The following is a 25,342-nucleotide window of genomic DNA, read 5'->3' on the forward strand; positions in this document are numbered from 1 at the left end:
AGCGCACAGATCAATTCCTGACTGATGGCGGAACTCATCTGCTCCAACACTGCTGGCCGTCCGGATGGCTGTGCTCCGAGGTCGTTATACATAGAGGGGCGACGGCACAATGTACAGTGCACAGATCAATTCCTGACTGATGGCGGAACTCATCTGCTCCAACACTGCTGGCCGTCCGGATGGCTGTGCTCCGAGGTCGTTATACATAGAGGGGCGACGGCACAATGTACAGTGCACAGATCAATTCCTGACTGATGGCGGAACTCATCTGCTCCAACACTGCTGGCCGTCCGGATGGCTGTGCTCCGAGGTCGTTATACATAGAGGGGCAACGGCACAATGTACAGCGCACAGATCAATTCCTGACTGATGGCGGAACTCATCTGCTCCAACACTGCTGGATGTCCGGATGGCTGTGGTTCGAGGTCGTTATACATAGAGGGGCGACGGCACAATGTACAGCGCACAGATCAATTCCTGACTGATGGCGGAACTCATCTGCTCCAACACTGCTGGCCGTCCGGATGGCTGTGCTCCGAGGTCGTTATACATAGAGGGGCGACGGCACAATGTACAGCGCACAGATCAATTCCTGACTGATGGCGGAACTCATCTGCTCCAACACTGCTGGCCGTCCGGCTGGCTGTGCTCCGAGGTCGTTATACATAGGGGGGCGACGGCACAATGTACAGCGCACAGATCAATTCCTGACTGATGGCGGAACTCATCTGCTCCAACACTGCTGGATGTCCGGATGGCTGTGCTCCGAGGTCGTTATACATAGAGGGGCGACGGCACAATGTACAGCGCACAGATCAATTCCTGACTGATGGCGGAACTCATCTGCTCCAACACTGCTGGCCGTCCGGATAGCTGTGCTCCGAGGTCGTTATACATAGGGGGGCGACGGCACAATGTACAGCGCACAGATCAATTCCTGACTGATGGCGGAACTCATTTGCTCCAACACTGCTGGCCGTCCGGATGGCTGTGCTCCGAGGTCGTTATACATAGAGAGGCGACGGCACAATGTACAGTACACAGATCAATTCCTGACTGATGGCGGAACTCATCTGCTCCAACACTGCTGGCCGTCCGGATGGCTGTGCTCCGAGGTCGTTATACATAGAGGGGCGACTCTGGTGGATCCTCTAAAAACCGCCCGACGCCGATTTCCCAGCACGCATGTCACTGGATGTACAGCCTAAATATCCATTCACAGCCTGGTGTGCAGGGGAACAATCATTCCATGGTCCCAGACCATCGGAGAATTTCTACATCGCTCGCAGATCTAAGACACCTCTCTGGGGTCTTAGACCTGCAGGTCCCTGTACAGGAAGCGGGTGGGCAGCTGACCGCGCCCACCGAATTTCCATGGGAACGCCCATGCACCAAGCGGATGCACATACGCATAAATGTTGATGCGCTCCCCTGCGCAGAGTAGCGAGGAGACCAGAATCAGGGCCATAATGGGGTCCATCCAGGTGCGCGCTGTCCATGGTAGCGGCAGTGATAGCGCGGTATGGTGATGCAGCAGCAGCCACCTCCTGCTATCATGGTCACATGACACGGTGATCCGCCCCATGTCGTAGGTCTCAGCATCGGGCAGAATCACACCCTAAGTGTGTATGTTTCTGTGCGGGTGAGGCAGCAAACTACCACCCTACAAGCACATTAACAGTGAGGGTTTTACTGCCATCTATGCTTGAGCACAGGTGACTTCATTAGTACAGATACGTCCTCTTACATCCGTGCAGTGATGCACTGGCACGGGAAGTATACATACACACACACACACACTCACAATTAGACACACAGCATCCCCCCCACACAGCACACACACCCCTCACACAGCATCAGACACACACACACACAGCATCACACAGGATCCCCTCCGCACGTACACACACACACACACACACACACACACACAAACACAGTATCACACAGGATCACACAGGATCCCGTACGTACGTACGTACACACACACACACACACACACACCTCACACCTCACACAGTATCACACAGGATCCCCTCACACCCAGGCAGGACAGACACAGAGACAGTCACATATGAGACACCAGCAGTACAGTACGTCCTACACCGTGATACATTGTTACATCACACCCAGATCAGCCCCACACCGTGATACATTGCTACATCACACCCAGACAGGACAGATCATCCCCACACCGTGATACATTGTTACATCACACCCAGGCAGGACAGACACAGAGACAGTCACATATGAGACACCAGCAGTACAGTACGTCCTACATCGTGATACATTGTTACATCACACCCAGATCAGCCCCACACCGTGATACATTGTTACATCACACCCAGGCAGGACAGACACAGAGCGGTTACACAGAGACAGTCCCATGAGACACCAGCAGTACAGTACATCCCACACCGTGATACATTGTTACATCACACCCAGGCAGGACAGACACAGAGACAGTCACATGTGAGACTTCAGCAGTACAGTACGTCCCACACTGTGAAACATTGTTACATCACACTAAGGTAGGACAATTAGTCCCACACCATGAGGACTAGCATTACAGCTACTGCCAGCATGGATAGGGATCCCTGCATATCCCTCTCCCTACAGCATGTATGTAACAGGTCTGCTCACCAGTGGCATGACCGGCGTTACAGCTACTGCCAACATAGATAGGGATTCCTGTATATCCCTCTTTAGTGTTCCTTCTAGGGAGGGGGGGGGCTGCCTGTGCCCCGGGAGCCCTCCCCCACAAATTCTTCATTAGTACAGATACGTCCTCTTACATCCGTGCAGTGATGCGCTGGCACGGGAAGTATACACACACACACACTCACAATTAGACACACAGCATCCCCCCCACACAGCTCACACACCCCTCACACAGCATCAGACACACACACACACACACCATCACACAGGATCCCCTCCGCACGTACGTACGTACACACACACACCTCACACAGTATCACACAGGATCCCCTCTGCACGTACACACAGCATCAGACACACAAACACAGTATCCCCTCCGCACGTACAAGTAGTGTGCACAGTAACGGTGGTGCAGGAATTTATTGGCGGTTGAATCACTTGTGGGTAATGACTGGCACGGTCACTGTTACATACAGGGATGACAGCTATGTGAGGACACAGAGAGGGGCTTACACTGGGTCTCTGTACAGTACACGGGACTGCAGGATATTAGGCCCCCCCACCATGGCTGTTACATAAGCAGGTCTGCCCCCTGTGTAGCGCCTGGTCACAGCTGGCATTACAGGGAGTGGTGTCACCAACATAAGCCAGCACTAACAACAGCTCAGCGTTCAGTGCAACCCTCAGAAGCATCCCCTATAGAACAGACGTATAGGAGGGTCGGTCTGTGGTGGATCTGCTCCGTCCCCTCACGTTGTCCGCTGTCTCCCTCCGTGGGGCTGTGGGAGGATGCAGACGCGTCTGGGTCACATGATATTAAGACGCTCCCTGGCGCAGAATCCTCCCCTGTCGGTCCAGGCAGAAGTTATACGATGTAGGATTATCCAGAGCGGCCTCAATCCTCTCAGTCAGGTTCTCAGGATTGATGAAGGTCTTCGAGAGTTCCTGAAGGGGCAAAGCAACAATCAGTCCCACACTGTGATACATTGTTACATCACACCCAGACAGGACAGAGACAGTCACATATGAGACACCAGCAGTACAGTACGTCCTACATTGTTACATCACACCCAGGCAGGACAGAGACAGTCACATATGAGACACCAGCAGTACAGTACGTCCTACATTGTTACATCACACCCAGGCAGGACAGACACAGAGACAGTCACATATGAGACACCAGCAGTACAGTACGTCCTACACCGTGATACATTGTTACATCACACCCAGATCAGCCCCACACCGTGATACATTGTTACATCACACCCAGGCAGGACAGACACAGAGACAGTCACATATGAGACACCAGCAGTACAGTACGTCCTACACTGTGATACATTGTTACATCACACCCAGATCAGCCCCACACCGTGATACATTGTTACATCACACCCAGGCAGGACAGACACAGAGACAGTCACATGTGAGACTTCAGCAGTACAGTACGTCCCACACTGTGAAACATTGTTACATCACACCCAGATCAGCCCCACACCGTGATACATTGTTACATCACACCCAGGCAGGACAGACACAGAGACAGTCACATGTGAGACTTCAGCAGTACAGTACGTCCTACACCGTGATACATTGTTACATCACACTAAGGTAGGACAATTAGTCCCACACCATGAGGACTAGCATTACAGCTACTGCCAGCATGGATAGGGATCCCTGCATATCCCTCTCCCTACAGCATGTATGTAACAGGTCTGCTCACCAGTGGCATGACCGGCGTTACAGCTACTGCCAACATAGATAGGGATTCCTGTATATCCCTCTTTAGTGTTCCTTCTAGGGAGGGGGGGGGGGAGGCTTACATCTCCCTGCCTGCCTCCATCCCCTGGCTCCCTGCGGCGTTAAAATTCGCCAGCAGGGACAGCGAGCCCCTGCTGCATTGAATAGGGTGACAGGCAGCCCTCCTGAACCCTGCGAATGTGCAGCAAATCCTAAACAGCATTCGCTGCACATAGAGAAAAAAAAACATTGAATACTCGGGGCAGGCACCAGGCTGTTTTAGCGGGACGGCGCTAGCGGGGCAGGGCGCATTTTGCCCTTTAAAAAAATTGGGCAGGGCGCAGCTCCCCGCTAAAACAGCATAGCAGGAACACTACCTCTCCCTACAGCCTGATGAGTATTACTGACATAGTTTGCCCGGATAGCACCCCTGCCAACTTATCATCAATATAGGTGGTCCTCCAAAACAAAAAGGATTACAAACAATTGTGTGCGGATTATTAACCCCGCTCTTCCCCCATACCCTCTTATTACCTTGAGTAATAATGACAATACAATGTTCAGGGTGGAGCAGCCATATACAGGGAACAAGGGCAAGAGGCGTTACCTGCAGCATTTGTATCTCTTTCTCTCGCTCCTCGATCTGACTCCGCTCAGCTTCGTCATGAAGTCGGTTGACTTCTTCCTTCTGCCTGTGATAGGCTGTACCCTCCAGCCGTAGGCGCTCCAGCCTGCAGGAGGGACACAGTAAGTCAGGTGCACAGTGTGGTAGAGGGGTCAGTGGTGCGGTGTATTATAGATATATGACCATGATATAACAGCACAATGCCGGGCAGGGAGCTACCCCAACTACTTCCGCCGTATTAACAGTCTGTAAACAACTTCACCCAAAGCCATTCTGACTCCAGCCTGCCCCATGGCCGCCTTCGCAGCACAGGCTGGAGTCAGCAGATTCCAACTCCCTATGTGATGCGCACAGGGCCGCACATCGGATCGGATGTTATGCACATGCAATTTTGGCCGATATCTCGGCCTGATCTGTCAGAAATGGGTGAAATCAGCCAAAATTGCACCAGTGCATGGGGAACTAAACACCCAGTTTAATCGCTCAGGTGTTCAAGATGAAAGTCCATCTGGGGGACCATGGGGTTGCTTTAGGGACCGTAAGAGACGAAGATAGTAGCTCCTCCCCCTCCCAGCTCCACGACATCATAGCCCAGGAGCCAGACGGGGAGGACCACTGAGGTAACGAGCCCCCAGCTTGTGCAGAGGATCTGTGCTGCCCTCATTCACAGGACCACACAACAAATGTGACCCCTGGACATAGCCAGAAGGGAAATGTAAGGGCTGCAATAAGCCCCAGCACCGACCGACATCCCACTCGCTAAGGACCGATTACCCCGCATGGTCCATGCAGGGCGCAGAGGCCATTGTGCCATGGGTGCATGGGGCAGATGGACGGTGTTCTGGTGTAGGATACACGGACTCAGCACCTAGCATGGAGCCGCTGCCGCCACCAATGGAGAGGTCTATAGACAGGGCAGACGTGGGACCAGCACGTCCTCCGTGGCTCACCTCCGGCGTAGGGCCCGGTTGTTCTCCTCCGCATTCCAGGCCATGAGAGCCAGGTGCTCATCCCGCTCCTGCTGAATCCGCTTCTCTGCAAATGCCCCAACCTGCTGCTCATACCGAGACCGCAACATCTCCTCCTTAAACTCCGCCCTGCGGTCACAAGGAAGCACATGGGAAATCTAATACACCCAATGGGGAACTCCAACATCTCTCACTGTCTGTGTATGCAGATATATAGCTCAGACATAACTGTACATGAGGGACACAAATACAAGGAAGCACACGGGAATCATGGGAAATCTAATACACCCAATGGGGAACGCCAACATCTCTCACTGTCTGTGTATGCAGAGATATAGCTCAGACATAACTGTACATGAGGGACACAAATTCAGGGACTGAGCACCTACAGCGCCAACATGTTACATCCCTGCGTTATACAGTCATCCTGCCACTTGGGTACATGTGGGTAGTCAGTCCGAGCCTGGGAGTATCCAACTATCACTATACCCCTCCCCCCATATCCCTAGCCTGGGTGTATCCAACCATCACTATACCCCCCCCCCCCATGTCCCTAGCCTGGGTGTATCCAACTATCACTATACCCCCCCCCCCCCCCCTAGTGTCCCTAGCCTGGGAGTATCCAACTATCACTATACCACCCCACCCCACACCCCCCCCCCCCCTGTGTCCCTGGCCTGGGAGTATCCAACTATCACTATACCCCCCCCCCCCCCCCCCTGTGTCCCTAGCCTGGGAGTATCCAACTATCACTACCTCTCCTCCCCACTCTGGGCGTATGCGTATAACCTGTACCTCAGGGCGGATATTATGCTGGTGTACGCCTGATACCGCTGTCGCACATTGATCAGCTCCTCCACATCGACCATAGGGGGATAGTGGATACGAGAGAGCTTGGACTTTGCGGGTGGATCAGTCCGAGACTTCCGGCCTCGGGATGACGTTATACATGGGATGCAGGAGACACGGATGAGGAGAGGGGTGCGAGGGAGCTGGAGCATAATGATACCGGCTCACAATGAGAAGGTAATGTATATGTATACAGCGCGGAACCTGCAGATACAAACAAAGTATTATTATGGTCAAATACTGAAAACATTCAGCAAAATACGCAGTGTGTAATAAATATCACAGGTACACCCGCCACACACAGCAGAGACACGTAGTAATATCACACAGGTACACCCGCCACACACAGCAGAGACACGTGGTAATATCACAGGTACACCCGCCACACACAGCAGAGACACGTAGTAATATCACAGGTACACCCGCCACACACAACAGAGACACGTGGTAATATCACACAGGTACACCCGCCACACACAACAGAGACACGTGGCAATATCACACAGGTACACCCGCCACACACAGCAGAGACGCGTAGCAATATCACACAGGTACACCCGCCACACACAGCAGAGACGCGTAGTAATATCACAGGTACACCCACCAAACACAGCAGAGACGCGTAGTAATATCAGACAGGTACACCCACCACACACAGCAGAGACGTTTAGTAATAATCACAGGTACACCCGCCACACACAGCAGAGACACGTGGCAATATCACAGGTACACCCGCCACACACAGAAGAGACGCGTAGCAATATCACACAGGTACACCCGCCACACACAGCAGAGACACGTAGCAATATCACACAGGTACACCCGCCACACACAGCAGAGACACGTAGCAATATCACACAGGTACACCCGCCACACACAGCAGAGACACGTAGCAATATCACACAGGTACACCCGCCACACACAGCAGAGACGCATAGCAATATCACACAGGTACACCCGCCACACACAGCAGAGACACAGGGTAATGTCACACAGGTACACCCGCCACACACAGCAGAGACACGTAGTAATATCACACAGGTTCACCCGCCACATACAGCAGAGACGCGTGGCAATATCACAGGTACACCCGCCACACACAGAAGAGACGCGTAGCAATATCACACAGGTACACCCACCACACACAGCAGAGACACGGGGTAATATCACACAGGTACACCCGCCACACACAGCAGAGACACGTGGTAATATCACAGGTACACCCGCCACACACAGCAGAGACACGGGGTAATATCACACAGGTACACCCGCCACACACAGCAGAGACGCGTAGCAATATCACAGGTACACCCGCCACACACAGCAGAGACGCGTAGTAATATCACAGGTACACCCGCCACACACAGCAGAGACACGTAGTAATATCACAGGTACACCCGCCACACACAGGGTAATATCACACAGGTACACCCGCCACACACACAGCAGAGACACGTAGTAATATCACAGGTACACCCGCCACACACACAGCAGAGACACGTAGTAATATCACAGGTACACCCACCACACACAGCAGAGACGCGTAGTAATATCACACAGGTACACCCGCCACACACAGCAGAGACACGTAGTAATATCACACAGGTACACCCGCCACACACAGCAGAGACACGGGGTAATATCACACAGGTACACCCGCCACACACAGCAGAGACACGGGGTAATATCACAGGTACACCCGCCACACACAGCAGAGACACGTAGTAATATCACACAGGTACACCCGCCACACACAGCATAGACACGTAGTAATATCACACAGGTACACCCGCCACATACAGCAGAGACACGTAGTAATATCACACAGGTACACCCGCCACGCACAGCAGAGACACGTGGTAATATCACAGGTACACCCGCCACACACAGCAGAGACACGTAGTAATATCACAGATACACCCGCCACACACAGCAGACACACGTAGTAATATTACAGGTACACCTGCCACACGAGAAATGTGTTCTGCTGTAAAAGGCCGAGACATCCGGCAGCAAACTGTACACGGCCACTCACATAGGATGTTGTGTTCTCTACCCCTGGTGTGACGGAGCACTTTGTGGCCACACCGTGTAATGCCCACTACGGCCTCCCCTGCGTCGCTGTGTGTCGGATTGGAGAAGAAGGAATCTCCTTATTTATATAAATCACAGACACACTGTTATGTGACAGGGAGGACACTGCTGTATCCAGCTGTCAGCTCCGGCACAATGTAATATGTAGTACTATTCTGTGACAGACAGCATGGCTGGAGGAAGAGACCACAGGGATACAGGGATTGCGCTTTTTCCATGACTGTTTTTCGCAGGAATTTCAGAAGCATTCGTCATAAAGGCAAATGATACTGGCTCTTTGGGTACAGCTTACAGATGCTAGCAGCAATCAGAATATAATATATAGACCAAACTCACAGACCCCCTCTTATCCAAACTTACACACAGTACCACTGGTGCTGGTCCTGCCCTGTGCTTCCCATCTCACATACACACAGCACATACTACAGCAGGATACATAGATGGATAGACACAGATAAAGGACGAGTGAGATACAGAGATATAGATGATCACACACCGCTGCCTCCTCTCCCCTGTCACACTCCAGGCACTAGGAGGCCGCCATATTGCTGCTGCTGCTGCTGCTGCTGCTGCTGACCTTGTTGTAGCGGTGCAGGAAACCTGGTGATGAATTGGCCAATCAGCGCGCTGCATATAATCACGTGGCCGGATATTGCCGTCGGGACGCCTGAAGGCGGCATCTGATTACCACGCCCCCAATCTCTCATTGGCCGTGGGATTGTACCGTGTCCGCCTTTCTCCTGTTACTCCCGACTCATTGCCGCCTGTTTCCCTCCAACAACATGGCGGCCTCCTGTCACAGCGACACATTGTGCTGTCCATTCCCGGTGACGTCAACGCAAAAAAGCTCTATGATTGGACGGTTATTCCCCGTGACCTTGTCCCATCGTGAACAGTTTCTGAGGCGCAAGCCGGAGCATGGTGTGTGTGCCTAGTGACAGCTGAGGGCTGGTAAGTGAGGGCTGTACTGCTCAATACCCCCCGCCTGGGCTGTCCTGCGCTCTATACCCCCTGCCTGGGCTACCCTGCACCATATACCCCCTCCCTGGGCTGTCCTGCGCTCTATACCCCCTGCCTGGGCAACCCTGCACCATATACCCCCCCCCCCCCCTGGGCTGTCCTGCGCTCTATACCCCCTGCCTGGGCTACCCTGCACCATATACCCCCCCCCCCCTCCCTGGGCTGTCCTGCGCTCTATACCCCCTGCCTGGGCTACCCTGCACCATATACCCTCCCCCCCCCTGGGCTATCCTGCGCTCTATACCCCCTGCCTGGGCTACCCTGCACCATATACCCTCCCCCCCTGGGCTGTCCTGCGCTCTATACCCCCTGCCTGGGCTACCCTGCACCATATACCCTCCCCCCCCTGGGCTGTCCTGCGCTCTATACCCCCTGCCTGGGCTACCCTGCACCATATACCCCCCCCCCCCGTCCCGGGCTGTCCTGCGCTCTATACCTGGGCCATCCTGCACCATATACCCCCCCCCTTCCTGGGCTGTCCTGCGCTCTATACCCCCTGCCTGGGCTACCCTGCACCAAATACCCTACCCCCCTGGGCTGTCCTGCGCTCTATACCCCCTGCCTGGGCTACCCTGCACCATATACCCCCCCGGGCTGTCCTGCGCTCTATAACCCCCCCCCCCCCCCCGCACTATATACCTCGTGAAGGGGCAGGGCTAAACTGGGCTATTTGCATATTTAGCCCCACCCCTTCCGGTGAATAGCCGCAAAATGCGGTGATTCAACAACTATGCGGCTGGGCAACTGCTGGGGAGATCAGGAGGGTGAGACAGAATCCGGGAGGATTGCCCACCTTTCCGGGGCGCCGGGAGGGGGACCCGATTTCCGGGACCCTCCCGGCCAGTCTGGGAGGGTAGGCAACCCTGAACTACTGACTTGACTAATTCATATCTATAGGATTCCCTTAGTGGCCAATAATGCATCCAGTTTTGATATAAATTAATTAATAGTAGTTGCTGTAATCACCCCACCGACAATGAGTTCCATAATGTTACTGCTCTAATGGTGAAGAATCCTCTTCTTAATTCAGTATGGAATTTCTTTTCCTCGAGCCTCAGTACATGCCGCATGTCCTAAGTATAGGCCTGTTACTGACCAATCATCTCCCAGTTCCATACGATTCCTAATCCTGTATTTGGACATAGTAGTCATATCAACCTCCATTTCTCCAGTGAAAACATATTCAGCCTTGTTAACCCATCTTTGTATTCTAGTGATTTAAGACCTTTTACTAGTCGCCCTTCTCTGTACCTGTTCCAATTCATTTATATCCTTTTTAAGGTGCGGTGCCCAGAACTGAACACAACATTCCAAGTGTGGTCTCACCAATGCCTTGTAAAGAGGCACTATCACATTGGCATCCATACTCCTTTTAATGCATGCCAGAGTCCGGTTTGCTTTTGCTGCTGCACTTGAGCACTGTGCACTATTACCAAATGTTTAATCTATGGTGACCCCCAAGTCCTTCTCTACAGCATTTAGCCTACAAGTTGCTTGTTTATTTTTATTCCAGTAATGAATTACTTCACATTTATCAACGTTAAATTGCATTTTCCACCTTTCCGCCCACCTTTCCAGTTTAATTACCTCACTTTCTCTACGCCCTTCACTGGCTACCTGTAAAATGGCGAATCGTTTTCAAGATTGGCTTACTCACTTTCAAAGCCCTACATGACCAGGGCCCAAGGTACCTGCAACAGCTGGTGATCCCTTACTGTCCCACTCGATTACTACGATCCACTGAAGAAGGACTACTAACAGTACCCAGAATCTCCCTGAATTCATCTGGGGGTCGAGCTTTCAACTTTGCTGCTCCAACTCTGTGGAACTCTCTTCCTCGCACAGTGCGAGAAGCGCCCACTATAGAATCCTTTAAAAATAGACTAAAGACATACTTATTTACTCAAGCATTTCACTGACATCTACTGTTAAGCTTGTTTTGTATTTCGAGCTGTAAAGACAATGTGTGAAGCACTTTGAGTCCTATTGGGAGAAAAGTGCTATATAAATATCATTATTATTATTATTATTACTTTGTAGTGTTTCCACATCCTCTTCTGAGTTAATTTTCTTACTCAATTTTGTGTCCTCTGCAAATATTGCAGTTTTACTCACTATGTCACTTCCAATATCCTTAATGAATGTATTAAACAAGGGGGGTCTCAATATTGAACCTTGCGGGACTCCACTTTGGACCTTACCCCAGCTGGAATGTATGCCATTTACCACCACTGTCTGTTTCCGATTGTGCAACCAGTTTTTAATCCAATAATTTTTTTATCTCCTAACCCTAAATTGCCTAGTTTTATTAATAACCTTTTATAAGGCACCGTGTCAAAAGTTTTAGCGAATTCAAGCAGTATTACATCAACAGATTTCCCTAAGTCCAGCCCCCTACTGACTTCCTCATAGAAGTGAATAAAATTAGTCTGACATAATCTATTTTTGACAAACCCATACTGAGCCTTACTTATCACCTTCTCCTGTTCTAAGACATTTTGGATACTATCTCTTATTATTCCTTCTTATATTTTCCCCACAATGGATGTAAGGCTGACCGGTCTATAATTTTCAGGGTTAGTTTTGCTACCTTTCTTTCATATTGGTACTACGTTAGCTATGTGCCAGTCCCTTGGTACCATCTCCGAGTTTATTGATTCCTCTAATATCAGATATTATGGTAGTGCTATAACAGAATTTAATTCAGTACTAGTGTATTATCACGGCGCTCACTACGGCATTTGCGTAGTGGGCTATTCAGGGTAGTGAAATCGCATCGCATGCCGTTATTGTAGGGAATGCGATGCGATTTTCCTATGTAATGTATTCACTGCTCTGTCAGTGAATACATTACAAAAATCGGATTTGATAAAAAATCGCATTGCATGCCATTATTGTATGGCATGCGATGCGATCAGATATCGTTTCCAATTTGACATATAATAATGGCATTTAATGTGCTATACAATTAAATGACATATAATGTCATTTATTTAGGCCCCCCCTCCACCACTATCCACGTCATCTCGAAGCGTGGCGAGCGCAGCGCGTCCGGCCGACCTTTTCCCCACTATCCACATCGGCGTGGAGTTGATTTTATATAGTGTGGCGAGCGCAGCGAGCCAACGAGCCTGAAGCGTGGCGAGCAGACGCGTAATACAATTAACATAATACGCTGCGCTCGCCACGCTTCAATAATACAATAATGGCATGCAATGCGATTTCACTACATTTGCGTACGTAGTAAAATCGGGCGCCGTGATAATACACAAGTACCCTCAATTCTTTTAGTATCCTAGTATCCTTTTAGCAATTTTTTGCTTCGGTATTTACACGGGAAGAATATTCAGAAGATCTCCCACAGATTAAATGCTCGGCTCTTGATTGCTCCCAAACTGTATGTTTGAGTGAGGAAATAGTCACAAATAGATTACAGAACCTAAATAGTAACAAATCTCCTGGCCCGGATAGCTTTTAACCTGGGGAGATCTTCTGAAGATTCTTCCCATGTAAATACCGAAGCAAAAAATTAATTGAATAATTACGCTTTCTCTTTTCCTTCTATTACCAGGGGACCCTGCTTATTTTTTAGTGGGCCAATATTTTCCTTTTGTAACCGTTTCCCGTTTATATAACTGTATTTATTTATTTATTTATTAACAGTTTCTTATATAGCGCAGCATATTCCGTTGCGCTTTACAATAGCAGACAGTGATACAACAAAATAGGGTATTTACAGACAGTCAAAATGTAGGAGGGCCCTGCTCGCAAGCTTACAATCTATAGGGAAATAGGCATTGATACATAAGGATAGATACTGTATTCTTTATTACATCGATTCCACCAGAACGCAAGGTTCTATGACTGGTTCTGGAATTTGATAAGCTTGCCTGAAGAGATGAGTTTTAAGGGAACGCTTATAGGTTTGGAGACTGGAGGAGAGTCTTATTGTGCTTGGGAGGGCATTCCACAGAGTGGGTGCAGCCCGAAGAAAGTCCTGCAGTCGGGAATGGGAGCGAGTAATGAGTGTGGATGAGAGACGCAGATCTTGGGAGGAGCGTAGAGGTCGTGTTGGATGATATTTTGAGATAAGAGAAGATATGTATGTTGGTGTAGTTTGGTTTATGGCTTTGTGTGTAAGTAAAAGAATTTTGTATTGAATACGGTAGAATACAGGTAACCAATGAAGTGACTGACAGAGTAGCTTTGCAGACGATGAACGTCTGGCTAGGAAGATTAGCCTTGCAGCTGCATTCATAATGGACTGTAGTGGTGAGAGTCTGTATTGGGGAAGGCCAATAAGGAGACTATTGCAATAATCAATGCGTGAGATGATGAGAGCATGGATTAGAGTTTTTGCAGTGTCTTGTGTAAGGTAAGGGCGAATTTTAAATATGTTTTTTAGGTGCATGTGGCATGATTTTGAGACAGATTGAATGTGGGGTACAAAGGAAAGTTCTGAGTCAAGGATAACACCTAGGCAGCGAGCTTGAGAGGTAGGAGTGATTGTCATCTTCTCAACAGCGATAGAGATATCAGGTTGGTAACTACTATTTATTGGCGGAAATATAATTAATTCTGTTTTTGAGATATTAAGTTTGAGGTGGCGAGATGACATCCAGGATGAAACAGCAGAAAGGCATTCAGAGACACGGCTCAATACAGATGGGGACAGGTCCGGGGAGGATAGGTAGAGCTGAGTATCATCCGCATACAGATGATACTGAAATCCAAAGGAGCTGATTAGTTTGCCAAGAGATGAGGTATAGATTGAGAAAAGCAGGGGACCTAAAACTGAACCCTGAGGTACCAACTGAAAGAGGTAGCGAAGAGGAGGTAGAATCAGAGAAACGAACACTAAAGGAGCGGTTAGAGAGGTAGGATGAGAACCAAGAGAGGGCTGTGTCTTTAAGACCTATGGATTGTAGTGTTTGTATGAGAAGTGTGTGGTCAACAGTGTCAAAAGCAGCAGAGAGATCTAGAAGAATTAGTAGTGAGTAGTGGCCTTTAGACTTAGCAGTGACCAGATCATTCACAACTTTAGTCAGTGCTGTCTCTGTGGAGTGTTGGGCACGAAAGCCTGACTGATGCGGGTCCATTAAGTTGTGCGAGTTAAGAAAGTGTGTGAGGCGGGTATAAGCAAGTCTTTCAAGTAGTTTGGAGGTGCATGGAAGTTGAGAAATGGGACGGTAGTTTGAGAGAGAGCTTGGATCAGAATTCTGTTTTTTCAGAATCGGAGTAATAACTGCTTGTTTTAACAATGAAGGAAAGACACCAGTAGAGAAAGAGAGGTTACAGATTTTAGTTAACATTGGAATGAGCACAGGAGACAGAGATTTACTTATTTGCGAGGGTATAGGGTCAAGAGGAGAGGTAGTAGAGTGGGAGGCAGAGAAAAGTGAAGATACTTCATCTTCATTTGTGGGATCAAATGAAGCAAATGCTTCAGAGGGCTCAGGTATGGAATTGAGCATATCACCAACTGAGTTGGAGCATACCAATTCATCTCTGATCTTGTCAATCTTATCCCTGAAGTAGGAAGCAAGATCTTGTGCATGGATAGTGGTTGGTGGCTTGGGTGAGGGAGGGTTGAGAAGGGATTTAAATGTATTAAAAAGACGTTTTGGGTTAGAAGCTTGAGCAGAAATCAGAGTTTGGAAATATGTTTGTTTGGCAGTTTCCAGGGCATAACTATAGTACTGGTAGATATTCTTATATGTAAAGAAATCCATTGGACTGTGAGATTTACGCCATTTACGCTCAGCTTTGCGTGAGATATTTTGTAGGTGTCTCGTTAATTTAGAGTGCCACGGTTGGCGTCTAGGCCTACGTGGAGTGTGGTGGGTAACTGGAGCCACTTCATCCAGGGCTGTTTTGAGGGTTAGGTTTAGGTGTGATACCGCCATTTCAGGAGTAGTGAATGCAGAAATAGGAGCAAGCTGTTGTTGCAGTGAGGAGGAGAGTACTTGAAAATTAATATCATTAATATTTCTGCGGGCTTGAGGTGGATTAAAGGATTTCTGTGTTTTTGAGTTAGAAGTACTAGAGGACTTATCCTCTTGCTTCTGGTAGCAGAACGTTTTGTGAAGCTCCTCCTTCGGTGGACTCTTCTGTATCTCGCTTGGCTAAGCGGACAGTACTTCCTGTACCAAGAGCCACCTCTTTGAAGGAGGTTGCTGACAGAAAGCTTCACAGTACCTTGAAATCCATTTATATGGTAAAAGGAGTGACTGCGTCCAGCTGTGGTTGGTTGCTGTTTTTTTTTTCAGTCTAATCACTGAACATCCTTTTGGGAGCACCACCAACCTAACACTGCAAAAAATCTTTTCTAACAAGCAGTAATTATGTTGGTTTTTTCGATTATTTAGGTATAGTAAATTTCAATTGATTACGTCAAACCAGTGCCAATCCTTCTCGCTAATCTACTTGGTTGCTGGGTGTACAAGGCTGTTGAGGCATCTCAATTGGTGGAAGGTCGGTTGAAGAGCTTATTTACCTGGCTGAACATATACAAGAGTCAGCAGCTTACTTAGGGGAGGCTTCTAAAGATGTCTGTACTCTGACTTCCAGACAGGAAGATGCTGAATACAAGAAGGGTGTAGAGGCGTTACCGTTTTCTGGAACAGTAATTTTTGGAGAGGAATTGGATAAGTGGATATCTCAGGCAACTGGGGGGTGATTCTGCTTTTCTTCCTTCTCCTGCCCCTAGATGCTCCTTTTCAGGTGCATCCTTTCGGTCCTGGGGCCGGCTTAGAGGTCGTTCCAGTGGTAGTTTAGCACCTTCTCGTGGATTCCAGTGGTTGAGCCATGCCAACAGCTTCACAACAGGACCCTAAGTCCGCCACAAAGCCCAGGGTGCGAACCCATCTGCAGGTGTATCGCGCTAGCTGGACACAATCCTGCCAGGATGCGTGGGTACAAGATTTTATCGTTCACAGGTACAAGCTGCATTTGGTACTTGTTTCCCAGAACGGCGCCCACTAAGCAAATCGCTTAGTGGGCTATTCTGTGTAAGAAAATCGCATCGCATGCCATTTTTGCATGGCATGCGATGCGATTTTCCTATCTAATTTATTCACTGCTCTCTGGAAGTGAATAAATTACATACATCGCATCCGATATTGTATCCGATAGCAGATCCAATGTTACAGGCTGCGATGGCATTTAATGTACTATACAATTAAATGACATACAATGTAATTTATTAATGTGATTTAGGCCCCACTATCCACGCCACCCCGAAGCGTGGCGAGCGGCGGCAGAACGCGTCCTCCCAACCTTTTCATACCCCCACTATCCACGTTGGAGTGGAATTGATTTTCTATAGTGTGGCGAGCGCAGCTTCGGGCTCGGTGGCTCGCTGCGCTCGCCACATTATATAAAATAAACTCCACGCCGACGTGGGGGTATCAAAAGGTCAGGAGGACGTGTTCCGCCGCCCCTCACGGGGCTCGCTGCGCTCGCCACGCTTCGGGGTGGTGCGGATAGTGGGGGACCTAAATCACATTAATAAATGACATTGTATGCATCTAATTGTATAGAACATAAAATGCCTTTGCACCCTGTAAAACTGGATCCAATATCTGATGCGAGCGCATCCAATTTTATATCGGATGCGATATATGTAATTTATTCACTGCCAGAGAGCAGTGAATAAATTACATAGGAAAATCGCATTGCATGCCATGCAAAAACAGAATGCGATGCAATTTCACTACTGTACCGTACGTAGTGAAATTGGGCGCCGTTCTAAGGAAACAAGTACCCTAGATTTTTATTTTCCTCCACCTCCGAGGTGTTTTTTTGGATGACAAGTGTGTTGATCTGAAGGAGGCTGGGGCAAAACAGCTTCTGGCAGGAGTATTGATCCCAGTACTCGCAGGTATTACTTCAGCCTTTTCATGGTACCAAACCCGGGTGGTCTGGTACGGGCCATTCTTAATATGTAGGATCTCAACCCATATTTGAAAGCTTTAAAAATGGAAACCCTACGCTCCGTGATTTCAGATTTGGAGCAGGACGTGTTTTTGGTGTCCTTGGACATCAGACGCACATTCCCATGTGGCCACAGGGGACACTGGATGCCAGCGCAGTTCTTCCTGTCTTGTCTGGGGGATGGGTTTGTCCCTGCGGTTGTGCTTTTGTTCAGTTTCCATGTCATTGTTCTGGTTACACCTGTCTGTGTCTCTTTGCTCCTCTCTTGAATTTCGAGTTCTCCTCAGCACGGTTTACTAAGAGTTGCGGGGGTAGTTGTATAGAGGGGAGGAGCTGACACACTACCCAAATTATTTAATGTGCTCGCTCCCAGTTACTATACTTCTATACCCTACATTCCATTGTCCCCTGTGGATTCATAGAAATGGATTTAAAGGTGACTACCACAATCCTGTTTTCTCTATTGCATCCAAGACCATGATAGACAGAATGTTATTGGTTGCTATGGCCAATATTTTTTGTTATTAGAAGTTTTAGTAAATTTACCCTGAGTAATCTGTATCAGGGGTCCCCAGCCTTAATGCTTCAGTGCCACCAACACGTCATGTTTTCAGGATTTTTTGTGTCAAGTCTATATGCTGTTGTTTATGTAAAGCCTGGCCTGTGAGACGTCTGATACTCAGCACATGTCCTGCTCTGCTGTCAGTGTACTAGGCTTCAGTGCCTCCCTCCTCTGTCGACAGACCGCTCTGCAGTTGACCCTGGCGTACGCTATTCCTCCATATGTTACACAGTGGTTGTGAATGCTTTCAGCAGTGCTTGTACAGTAAGACTGGTGACATTACATGTTTCCCCAGTGTCAGCAGTGTGTACAGTAAGGCCGGTGACCTTACATGTGTTTCCCCAGTGTCAGCAGTGCTGGAGCTCGTACAGTAAGGATGGTGACATTACATGTGTTTCCCCAGTGTCAGCAGTGCTGGAGCCTGTACAGTAAGGCTGGTGACATTACATGTGTTTCCCCAGTATTAGCAGTGCTGGAGCACCTACAGTAAGGCCGGTGACCTTACATGTGTTTCCCCAGTGTCAGCAGTGTTGGAGCTCGTACAGTAAGACCAGTGACATTACATGTGTTTCCCCAGTGTCAGTAGTGACCGGTGACATTACATGTGTTTCCCCGGTGTCAGCAGTGCTGGAGCTCATACAGTAAGGATGGTGACATTACATGTGTTTCCCCAGTGTCAGCAGTGCTGGAGCCTGTACAGTAAGGCCGGTGACCAGGGACGTGCGGTGAGGTAAATTGCTCAAGAGTCCCTGTTAAGTACCAGAGCCAGATAGGCACACAATATATGAGCCATTGGGTACATACCAGCATTATACACATGTGCAGCAGTATACACTGCTGGAGATTCGATGACTTTTGATAAGAGATATGCAGAAAAGGTAGCCAGGTGAGGCACTGCCTCACCTGCCATAGACTTTTTACTCCATAGTTTTGAATTTTTTACATACTTTATCAATTTAAAATGCCGGCATATACGCTAGTATGACAGGAAAGGCTGTGCCTCACCTGCCTCACCCCACCGCACGCCACTGCCGATGACATTACTTGTGTTTCCCCAGTGTCAGCAGTGCTGGAGCTCGTACAGTAAGGCTGGTGACATTACATGTGTTTCCCCAGTGTCAGCAGTGCTGGAGCCTGTACATTAAGGCTGGTGACATTACTTGTGTTTCCCCAGTGTCAGCAGTGCTGGGGCTTGTACAGTAAGACCAGTGACCTTACATGTTTCCCCAGTGTCAGCAGTGCTGGAGCTCGTACAGTAAGGCTCGTGACATTACATGTGTTTCCCCAGTGTCAGCAGTGCTGGAGCCTGTACATTAAGGCTGGTGACATTTCTTGTGTTTCCCCAGTGTCAGCAGTGCTGGGGCTCGTACAGTAAGACCAGTGACATTACATGTGTTTCCCCAGTGTCAGCAGTGCTGGAGCTTGTACAGTAAGGCTGGTGACATTACTTGTGTTTCCCCAGTGTCAGCGATGGCGAACCATCTGAGATTTATCGCCCGGACAGTGCTGGTACAGAATGGGAATGTGGATGCAGCTTACAAGGCGCTGAACAGGTAATGTGTGTTACCCTGCCATGTCTGGGGTATCTTATACTTCCTAAGACAGGGTAATGGGCACCTCAGGCTAATTCTATCCATTAGCACTGGCTTCTAACGTTACCTAGTGTTGTACAGCAGAATAATGAGCGGATGATGTAATACCCCATTCACACTGGAAAGCGCTTGCAAGTCGGGGTACAAAATCCCGGGTGCGACCCGGCTGGCAATCGCTCTTACACTAGCCACCCGACCCGGCATAAAGTTGGCTGGTGGCATAATCAGGAAGCAGGGCCAGGGCGGCAGCATCTCCAAGCGGTGCCTTTACCCATTCACACTGGTCCTGTGACTGTTCTGGGTCCAGCCCCGTTCAAGACCCATGGTGAAATCCCAAATATTGGACTTGGGACAATCTTTCAGGACCTTTTCACACTGACCAATTTCCCAGGTTGTTGCGCGTTCATGTTCAATTACCCCAAGAAATGTCAGTGTGAAAGGGGTATTAGTGTAGGACATATACCTACCGCAGCGTCCATCCGCTGTATCCCGTGCGGCCAGGAACTCCATTCAATTCAAATTTTATTTGTCACATACAAAAATCATACATAGTACGATATGTAGTGAACTCCTTGCAGGCTTCTGCAGTGCATCTGTGCGCAGTAATACCAGGGGCACATAGACCGGGGCGCACACAGCACTCCTACCAGTAATACCCAGCTGTAGCCGTACATCACATCTGGCCTCCTCGCAGGCTTCTGCAGTGCATCTGTGCACAATAATACCAGGGGCACATAAACCGGGGCGCACACAGCACTCTCCTACCAGTAATACCCAGCTGTAGCCATACATCACATCTGGCCTCCTCGCAGGCTTCTGCAGTGCATCTGTGCGCAGTAATACCAGGGGCACATAGACCGAGGTGCACACAGCACTCTCCTACCAGTAATACCCAGCTGTAGCCGTACATCACATCTGGCCCTCTCGAAGGTTTTTGCAGTGCATCTGTGCACAATAATACCAGGGGCACCTAAACCGGGGAGCAAACAGCACTCCCCCAGGCTGTAGGACTAAGTACTCCGTGCTGAGGACTGGGATCCCAGTCATACAGTGTAACAATGCTGGGGGTGAAATTTAATAAGATGAGAGATTCAGAAAGTTAGAGATTTGGTAAGAAGTTTTTTTTACACCGGCAATCATTTACACTGCAAAATCAAACTAATTTTGCTGTGTAAATGATTGCCGCTTTAAAAAAAAACCTGGAAATTTCTTAACAAATCTCTCACTTTTTGAATATCTCTTCCTATTAAATCTCACCCTGGGTGTCCGCTCCGGGGCACTATGCAATAAGGAACGTAGTCCTTATGCAGATGTATATGCAGCACTGAGCTATGACAGCAGGGACCCACACACGCAGTACGTCTCATACAGTAGAATGGGAATGTATTAACCCTGTCCCAGAGGGCTAGGGGGAATCTGTATCGCTCTGTGGGGGCCCCCAGCCCTCTCTCAGGGTAACGGAATGCCGTCTATGTAGTCTCCTCCATGCCAGTGACATGAATAGTTAGAGGAAAGCTAGTCACACAGCCAGATGAATGGTTTCAGGGAGCGTCCCATCTGTGGCCAGGAGAGGGGTGTCCTGCGGTGGTGCCGGACACTTTTCCGACAGTCGGGATCGCAACAGTCATTACCCCGACGTCGGGATCCTGACAGTCAATACCCTGACTCCCATAGAGGGAGAATAGAATAGTTGGCTGCAAGGGGCTTTGTCTCGCTTGCCCCGCTGTCTGAGTCCGGCCAGTCGGGATCCCGACGTCGGACTAATGACTTTCAGGACCATATCCCACACCCTCCTGCGGGGTTAGTGCTATAGTTACGGGAAGTCACTGGCCCTATATATAATGTATTGTACTATAGGTCCTGTGACGTATGCTATCGTGGAGATCAGCTGTAATAGGCTGATCATATCTGTCTTACACACAGGATCCTTACCACTGATGGGATCATAGAAGAAGTCAAGCAGAGACGTTACTATGAGAAGCCCTGTGTCAAGAAAAGGAGGATAAAATATGAGACGTGTAAGCGCATCTATAACTCGGAGATGGCACGGAAGATCTCCTTCCTAAGCCGGAAGAACCGGCAGGACCCCTGGCCTGGATGTTAGAACACACAGCACTGTGATACAGCTAGGAGCGTCTTCATGTACTGTGCCACCTGTGCCACTGGATAGCTGCCTTCATTCCTGGTCCACTGCTCACTGCTGCACGTGACCTCAGGCTGATGTCATGCATTAGTGACGTGACCTTTTGGCTGATGTCATGCTGCACTAGGGTGTGATGTGACCTCCGGCTGATGTCATACTAGGGTGTGATGTCATTCTGCTCTAGTGATGTGACCTCAGCTCACTAACTGCTAAGTTGTGCAGATGATAGAATAAAACCATGTCATTGTGTATTTATTTGTAGATGTGCCATTCTTGTAGTGAGTGTGACTTCTAACAACGAAATCAACATGTATAAATCTTAGTGCTTGAATCTGGGTGTACAGGGTGATCATTGGGTTTTTCCAGCAATACCATTTGGAGGTGCTGGACCATCCGACTTATGGCCCTGACCTGGCACCAACTGATTTCAGTCTCTTTGGACCACACAAAAAGCTCCAGGGTGGAAAGACAGTGAAGTTCAGAAGATGCCATGTCCTGGTGGTTGCTTCTATCCCGGGATGGATGCTATGTTTTCGCTGCAGGCTCTAGTTGCTTCTATTCCGGGATGGATGCCATGTCCTGGCTGCAGGCTCTGGTTGCTTCTATTCCGGGATATATGCCATGTCCTGGCTGCAGGCTCTGGTTGCTTCTATCCCGGGATGGATGCCATGTCCTGGCTGCAGGCTCTGGTTTCCTCTATCCCGGGATGGATGCTACGTCCTGGCTGCAGGCTCTGGTTTCCTCTAAACCGGGATGGATGCTACGTCCTGGCTGCAGGCTCTGGTTTCCTCTAAACCGGGAAGGATGCTATGACCACCGCCTGACCTCTCACCTAATCACCTCCTCCCACTCCCGTGACCTAGACTTCTCTCGCGCTGCCCCCCTGCACTGGAACAACCTCCCGCCACCCATCAGGCTTTCTGATTCCCTTACCTCCTTCAAGCGCTCCCTCAAAACCCAATTCTTCCGACTCGCCTATCCCTCCTCCTCCTCCTAACCTCTTTCGCTCCTCCTATCCTGCCTACCCTACCCCTCCATCCGTTCCTACTTATCCTATTGTTTTTCGTTCGTCCACCCACCTATTTTTAGTATGTTAACTCTTATGAGTAGGGTCCTCCTTCTTCACGTACTCACCCTACCTCATTACCTCACCTGTCCTCCTGTCCTGTTCTTCCCTTCCTCTACTTCATCTTCAGTCTCCTCGACAATTTCGGCACCTACTTCAGAACTGATGCTGATTTTAGTTCTACCAGCTATATCCCTATTTATGCTGTATTTTATCACCATACCCTGTACGTTACCTTGTAATTAGTTTTTTGTTTGCTATGCACGGTGCTGCGGACACTTTGTGGCACCTTATAAATAAACAAACTACTACTACTATGTCCTGGCTGCAGGCTCTGGTTTCCTCTATCCCGGGATGGATGCTTTGTCCTGGCTGCAGGCTCTGGTTTCCTCTATCCCGGGATGGATGCTATGTCCTGGCTGCAGGCTCTGGTTTCCTCTATCCCGGGATGGATGCTATGTCCTGGCTGCAGGCTTTGGTTTTCTCTACCCTGGGATGGATGCTATGTCCTGGCTGCAGGCTCTGGTTTTCTCTACCCTGGGATGGATGATATGTCCTGGCTGCAGGCTCTGGTTTTCTCTATCCTGGGATGGATGCTATGTCCTGGCTGCAGGCTCTGGTTTTCTCTATCCTGGGATGGATGCTATGTCCTGGCTGCAGGCTCTGGTTTCCTCTATCCCGGGATGGATGCTACTGTATGTCCTGGCTGCAGGCTCTGGTTTCCTCTATCCTGGGATGGATGCTATGTCCTGGCTGCAGGCTCTGGTTTCCTCTATCCCAGGATGGATGCTATGTCCTGGCTGCAGGCTCTGGTTTTCTACATGAGGTTCAGTAACTCAGAGTGCCATCAATCAGACATCCCAAAACTGGCTGCCTTGGCATACTGGGGCATCTGCAGGGGTGCTGTGGGTTGGTGGACCAGACCAAATGAAATGATTATATATGGGTCCATGTGATCGACAAACGCAGAGCTGGTGTCTGCCCATCATGCTGTATGTGGTAAAGCAGAAACACAACCCTGTCCATCATATACCCGGGTTTCCTGCAGTAACCTATTCTCTTTAGCCAACATCCCATTAGTCTAATTGCCTTCTGCGATCTTAAGCTTACAGAGACCCCTAGCTGAGTCCTTGGCCTATAACTGCCCCCTTTTCTGGAACTACAATAATTCACTGGTGTTTGTATGCGTCTGGCCAGTATCAGTGCTGGCAAGACGCATACTCTGGTTGCGTTCCTGGAAGCTGGACACCAAATCAAAAAAGGTCCTGGAGATCTTACCCTTTGCAGAGGAGGTTCTGTTCGGTGAGGAGCTAAACAAAATAGTAGCTTCTCTGGCAGCAGCCAAAACTGCATGCTTGCCCTCAGATTCTACATCCTCTTGCCCTAAGGTCAGTTCCTTGCGGTTTGCAATCCTGCCGAATCATTACCAGTTTGCGGCTCTTCCTTTCCAATTAGCCACGGCCCCCAGGGTCTTCACAAAGATAATGGCAGTGATGACGGCATCTCTGAGACGCCAAGGGGTCAGAATACTCCCATACTTGGACAACCTTTTCATTATGACCAATTCACAAGAGACCCTGTTGAATCATCTTCAACTAACACAAAGGGTCCTTCAGTCCCACGGTTGGCTGATAAATTGGAAGAAATCCACTCTAGTACCTTCCAGACGTATAACACATCTAGGCGCTCTTCTGGACAGCTGTCTTGATAAAGTTCCCAAACATTGCGGGAACGAAACGCGTTGACATCACAACCCGTTCCAGAAGAGTCTCCAAAGGCTGATAACCTCTCCAAGAACCAGCTGCCCCGCTCTCCTCCAGCCGCATACCGAGCCGCTGATCTACAACCGCCCGGCAATTACCGGCTTTTCTACAAACAGCGATCGGCAACAGCTTTATCCTCGCTCCCGCTGTTGCAGTTGAGCGCTTATTGGATACTATTGCAGTAACTACACTTTAGAGGGTTGAGCCCCCCTTTACCGGACCATCTATAGGTGAGAGATTTAAATATTAATATCACCACATTTACTGCTATTTTTGATGCCTTTGATGAACTGCCCGTTACTACTAGTGCATGTTCTGCATACATGC

The 25,342-nt window shown here is 49.3% G+C and overlaps 2 protein-coding genes across 3 annotated transcripts; one reads left to right on the forward strand and one right to left on the reverse strand.

Annotated features, from left to right (window-relative positions):
* Nucleotides 1-3,062: 3,062 nt before the first annotated feature.
* MRPS26 (mitochondrial ribosomal protein S26) lies at nt 3,063-9,638 on the reverse strand. 2 transcript variants are annotated; one of them, XM_083179129.1, is made up of 5 exons: nt 9,512-9,638; nt 6,787-7,044; nt 5,974-6,120; nt 5,006-5,129; nt 3,063-3,606 (listed from the first exon to the last, which is right to left on the reverse strand). In XM_083179129.1, exons 2-5 carry the CDS (start codon nt 6,990-6,992, stop codon nt 3,478-3,480), a joined length of 606 nt encoding a protein of 201 aa, XP_083035255.1. In that variant the 5' UTR covers nt 6,993-7,044; nt 9,512-9,638; the 3' UTR covers nt 3,063-3,477. The 2 variants fall into 2 exon arrangements, with proteins under 2 accessions (XP_083035255.1, XP_083035247.1); XM_083179121.1 differs by having other exon boundaries at nt 9,431-9,555.
* Nucleotides 9,639-9,732: 94 nt separating this feature from the next.
* Nucleotides 9,733-22,437, forward strand: MRPS21 (mitochondrial ribosomal protein S21). Its single transcript, XM_083179140.1, has 3 exons — nt 9,733-9,885; nt 19,914-20,004; nt 21,967-22,437. Exons 2-3 carry the CDS (start codon nt 19,922-19,924, stop codon nt 22,145-22,147), a joined length of 264 nt encoding a protein of 87 aa, XP_083035266.1. The 5' UTR covers nt 9,733-9,885; nt 19,914-19,921; the 3' UTR covers nt 22,148-22,437.
* Nucleotides 22,438-25,342: the final 2,905 nt, after the last annotated feature.

This window comes from Crinia signifera, chromosome 1 (genome assembly GCF_055691185.1).
Source record: "Crinia signifera chromosome 1, ASM5569118v1, whole genome shotgun sequence".
NCBI classification, from domain to species: domain Eukaryota; kingdom Metazoa; phylum Chordata; class Amphibia; order Anura; family Myobatrachidae; genus Crinia; species Crinia signifera.

Excerpts from the sequence above, each read along its gene's own strand:
- MRPS26 (XM_083179129.1), bottom strand. The coding sequence starts at position 6,992 with ATGCTCCAGCTCCCTCGCACCCCTCTCCTCATCCGTGTCTCCTGCATC. Across the intron at positions 5,130-5,973 it reads AACCGGGCCCTACGCCGGAG|GCTGGAGCGCCTACGGCTGG; the intron begins GTGAGCCACGGA and ends TCCCTCCTGCAG. Across the intron at positions 3,607-5,005 it reads AAGAGATACAAATGCTGCAG|GAACTCTCGAAGACCTTCAT; the intron begins GTAACGCCTCTT and ends TTGCCCCTTCAG.
- MRPS21 (XM_083179140.1), top strand. The coding sequence starts at position 19,922 with ATGGCGAACCATCTGAGATTTATCGCCCGGACAGTGCTGGTACAGAAT. Across the intron at positions 20,005-21,966 it reads GCTTACAAGGCGCTGAACAG|GATCCTTACCACTGATGGGA; the intron begins GTAATGTGTGTT and ends TCTTACACACAG.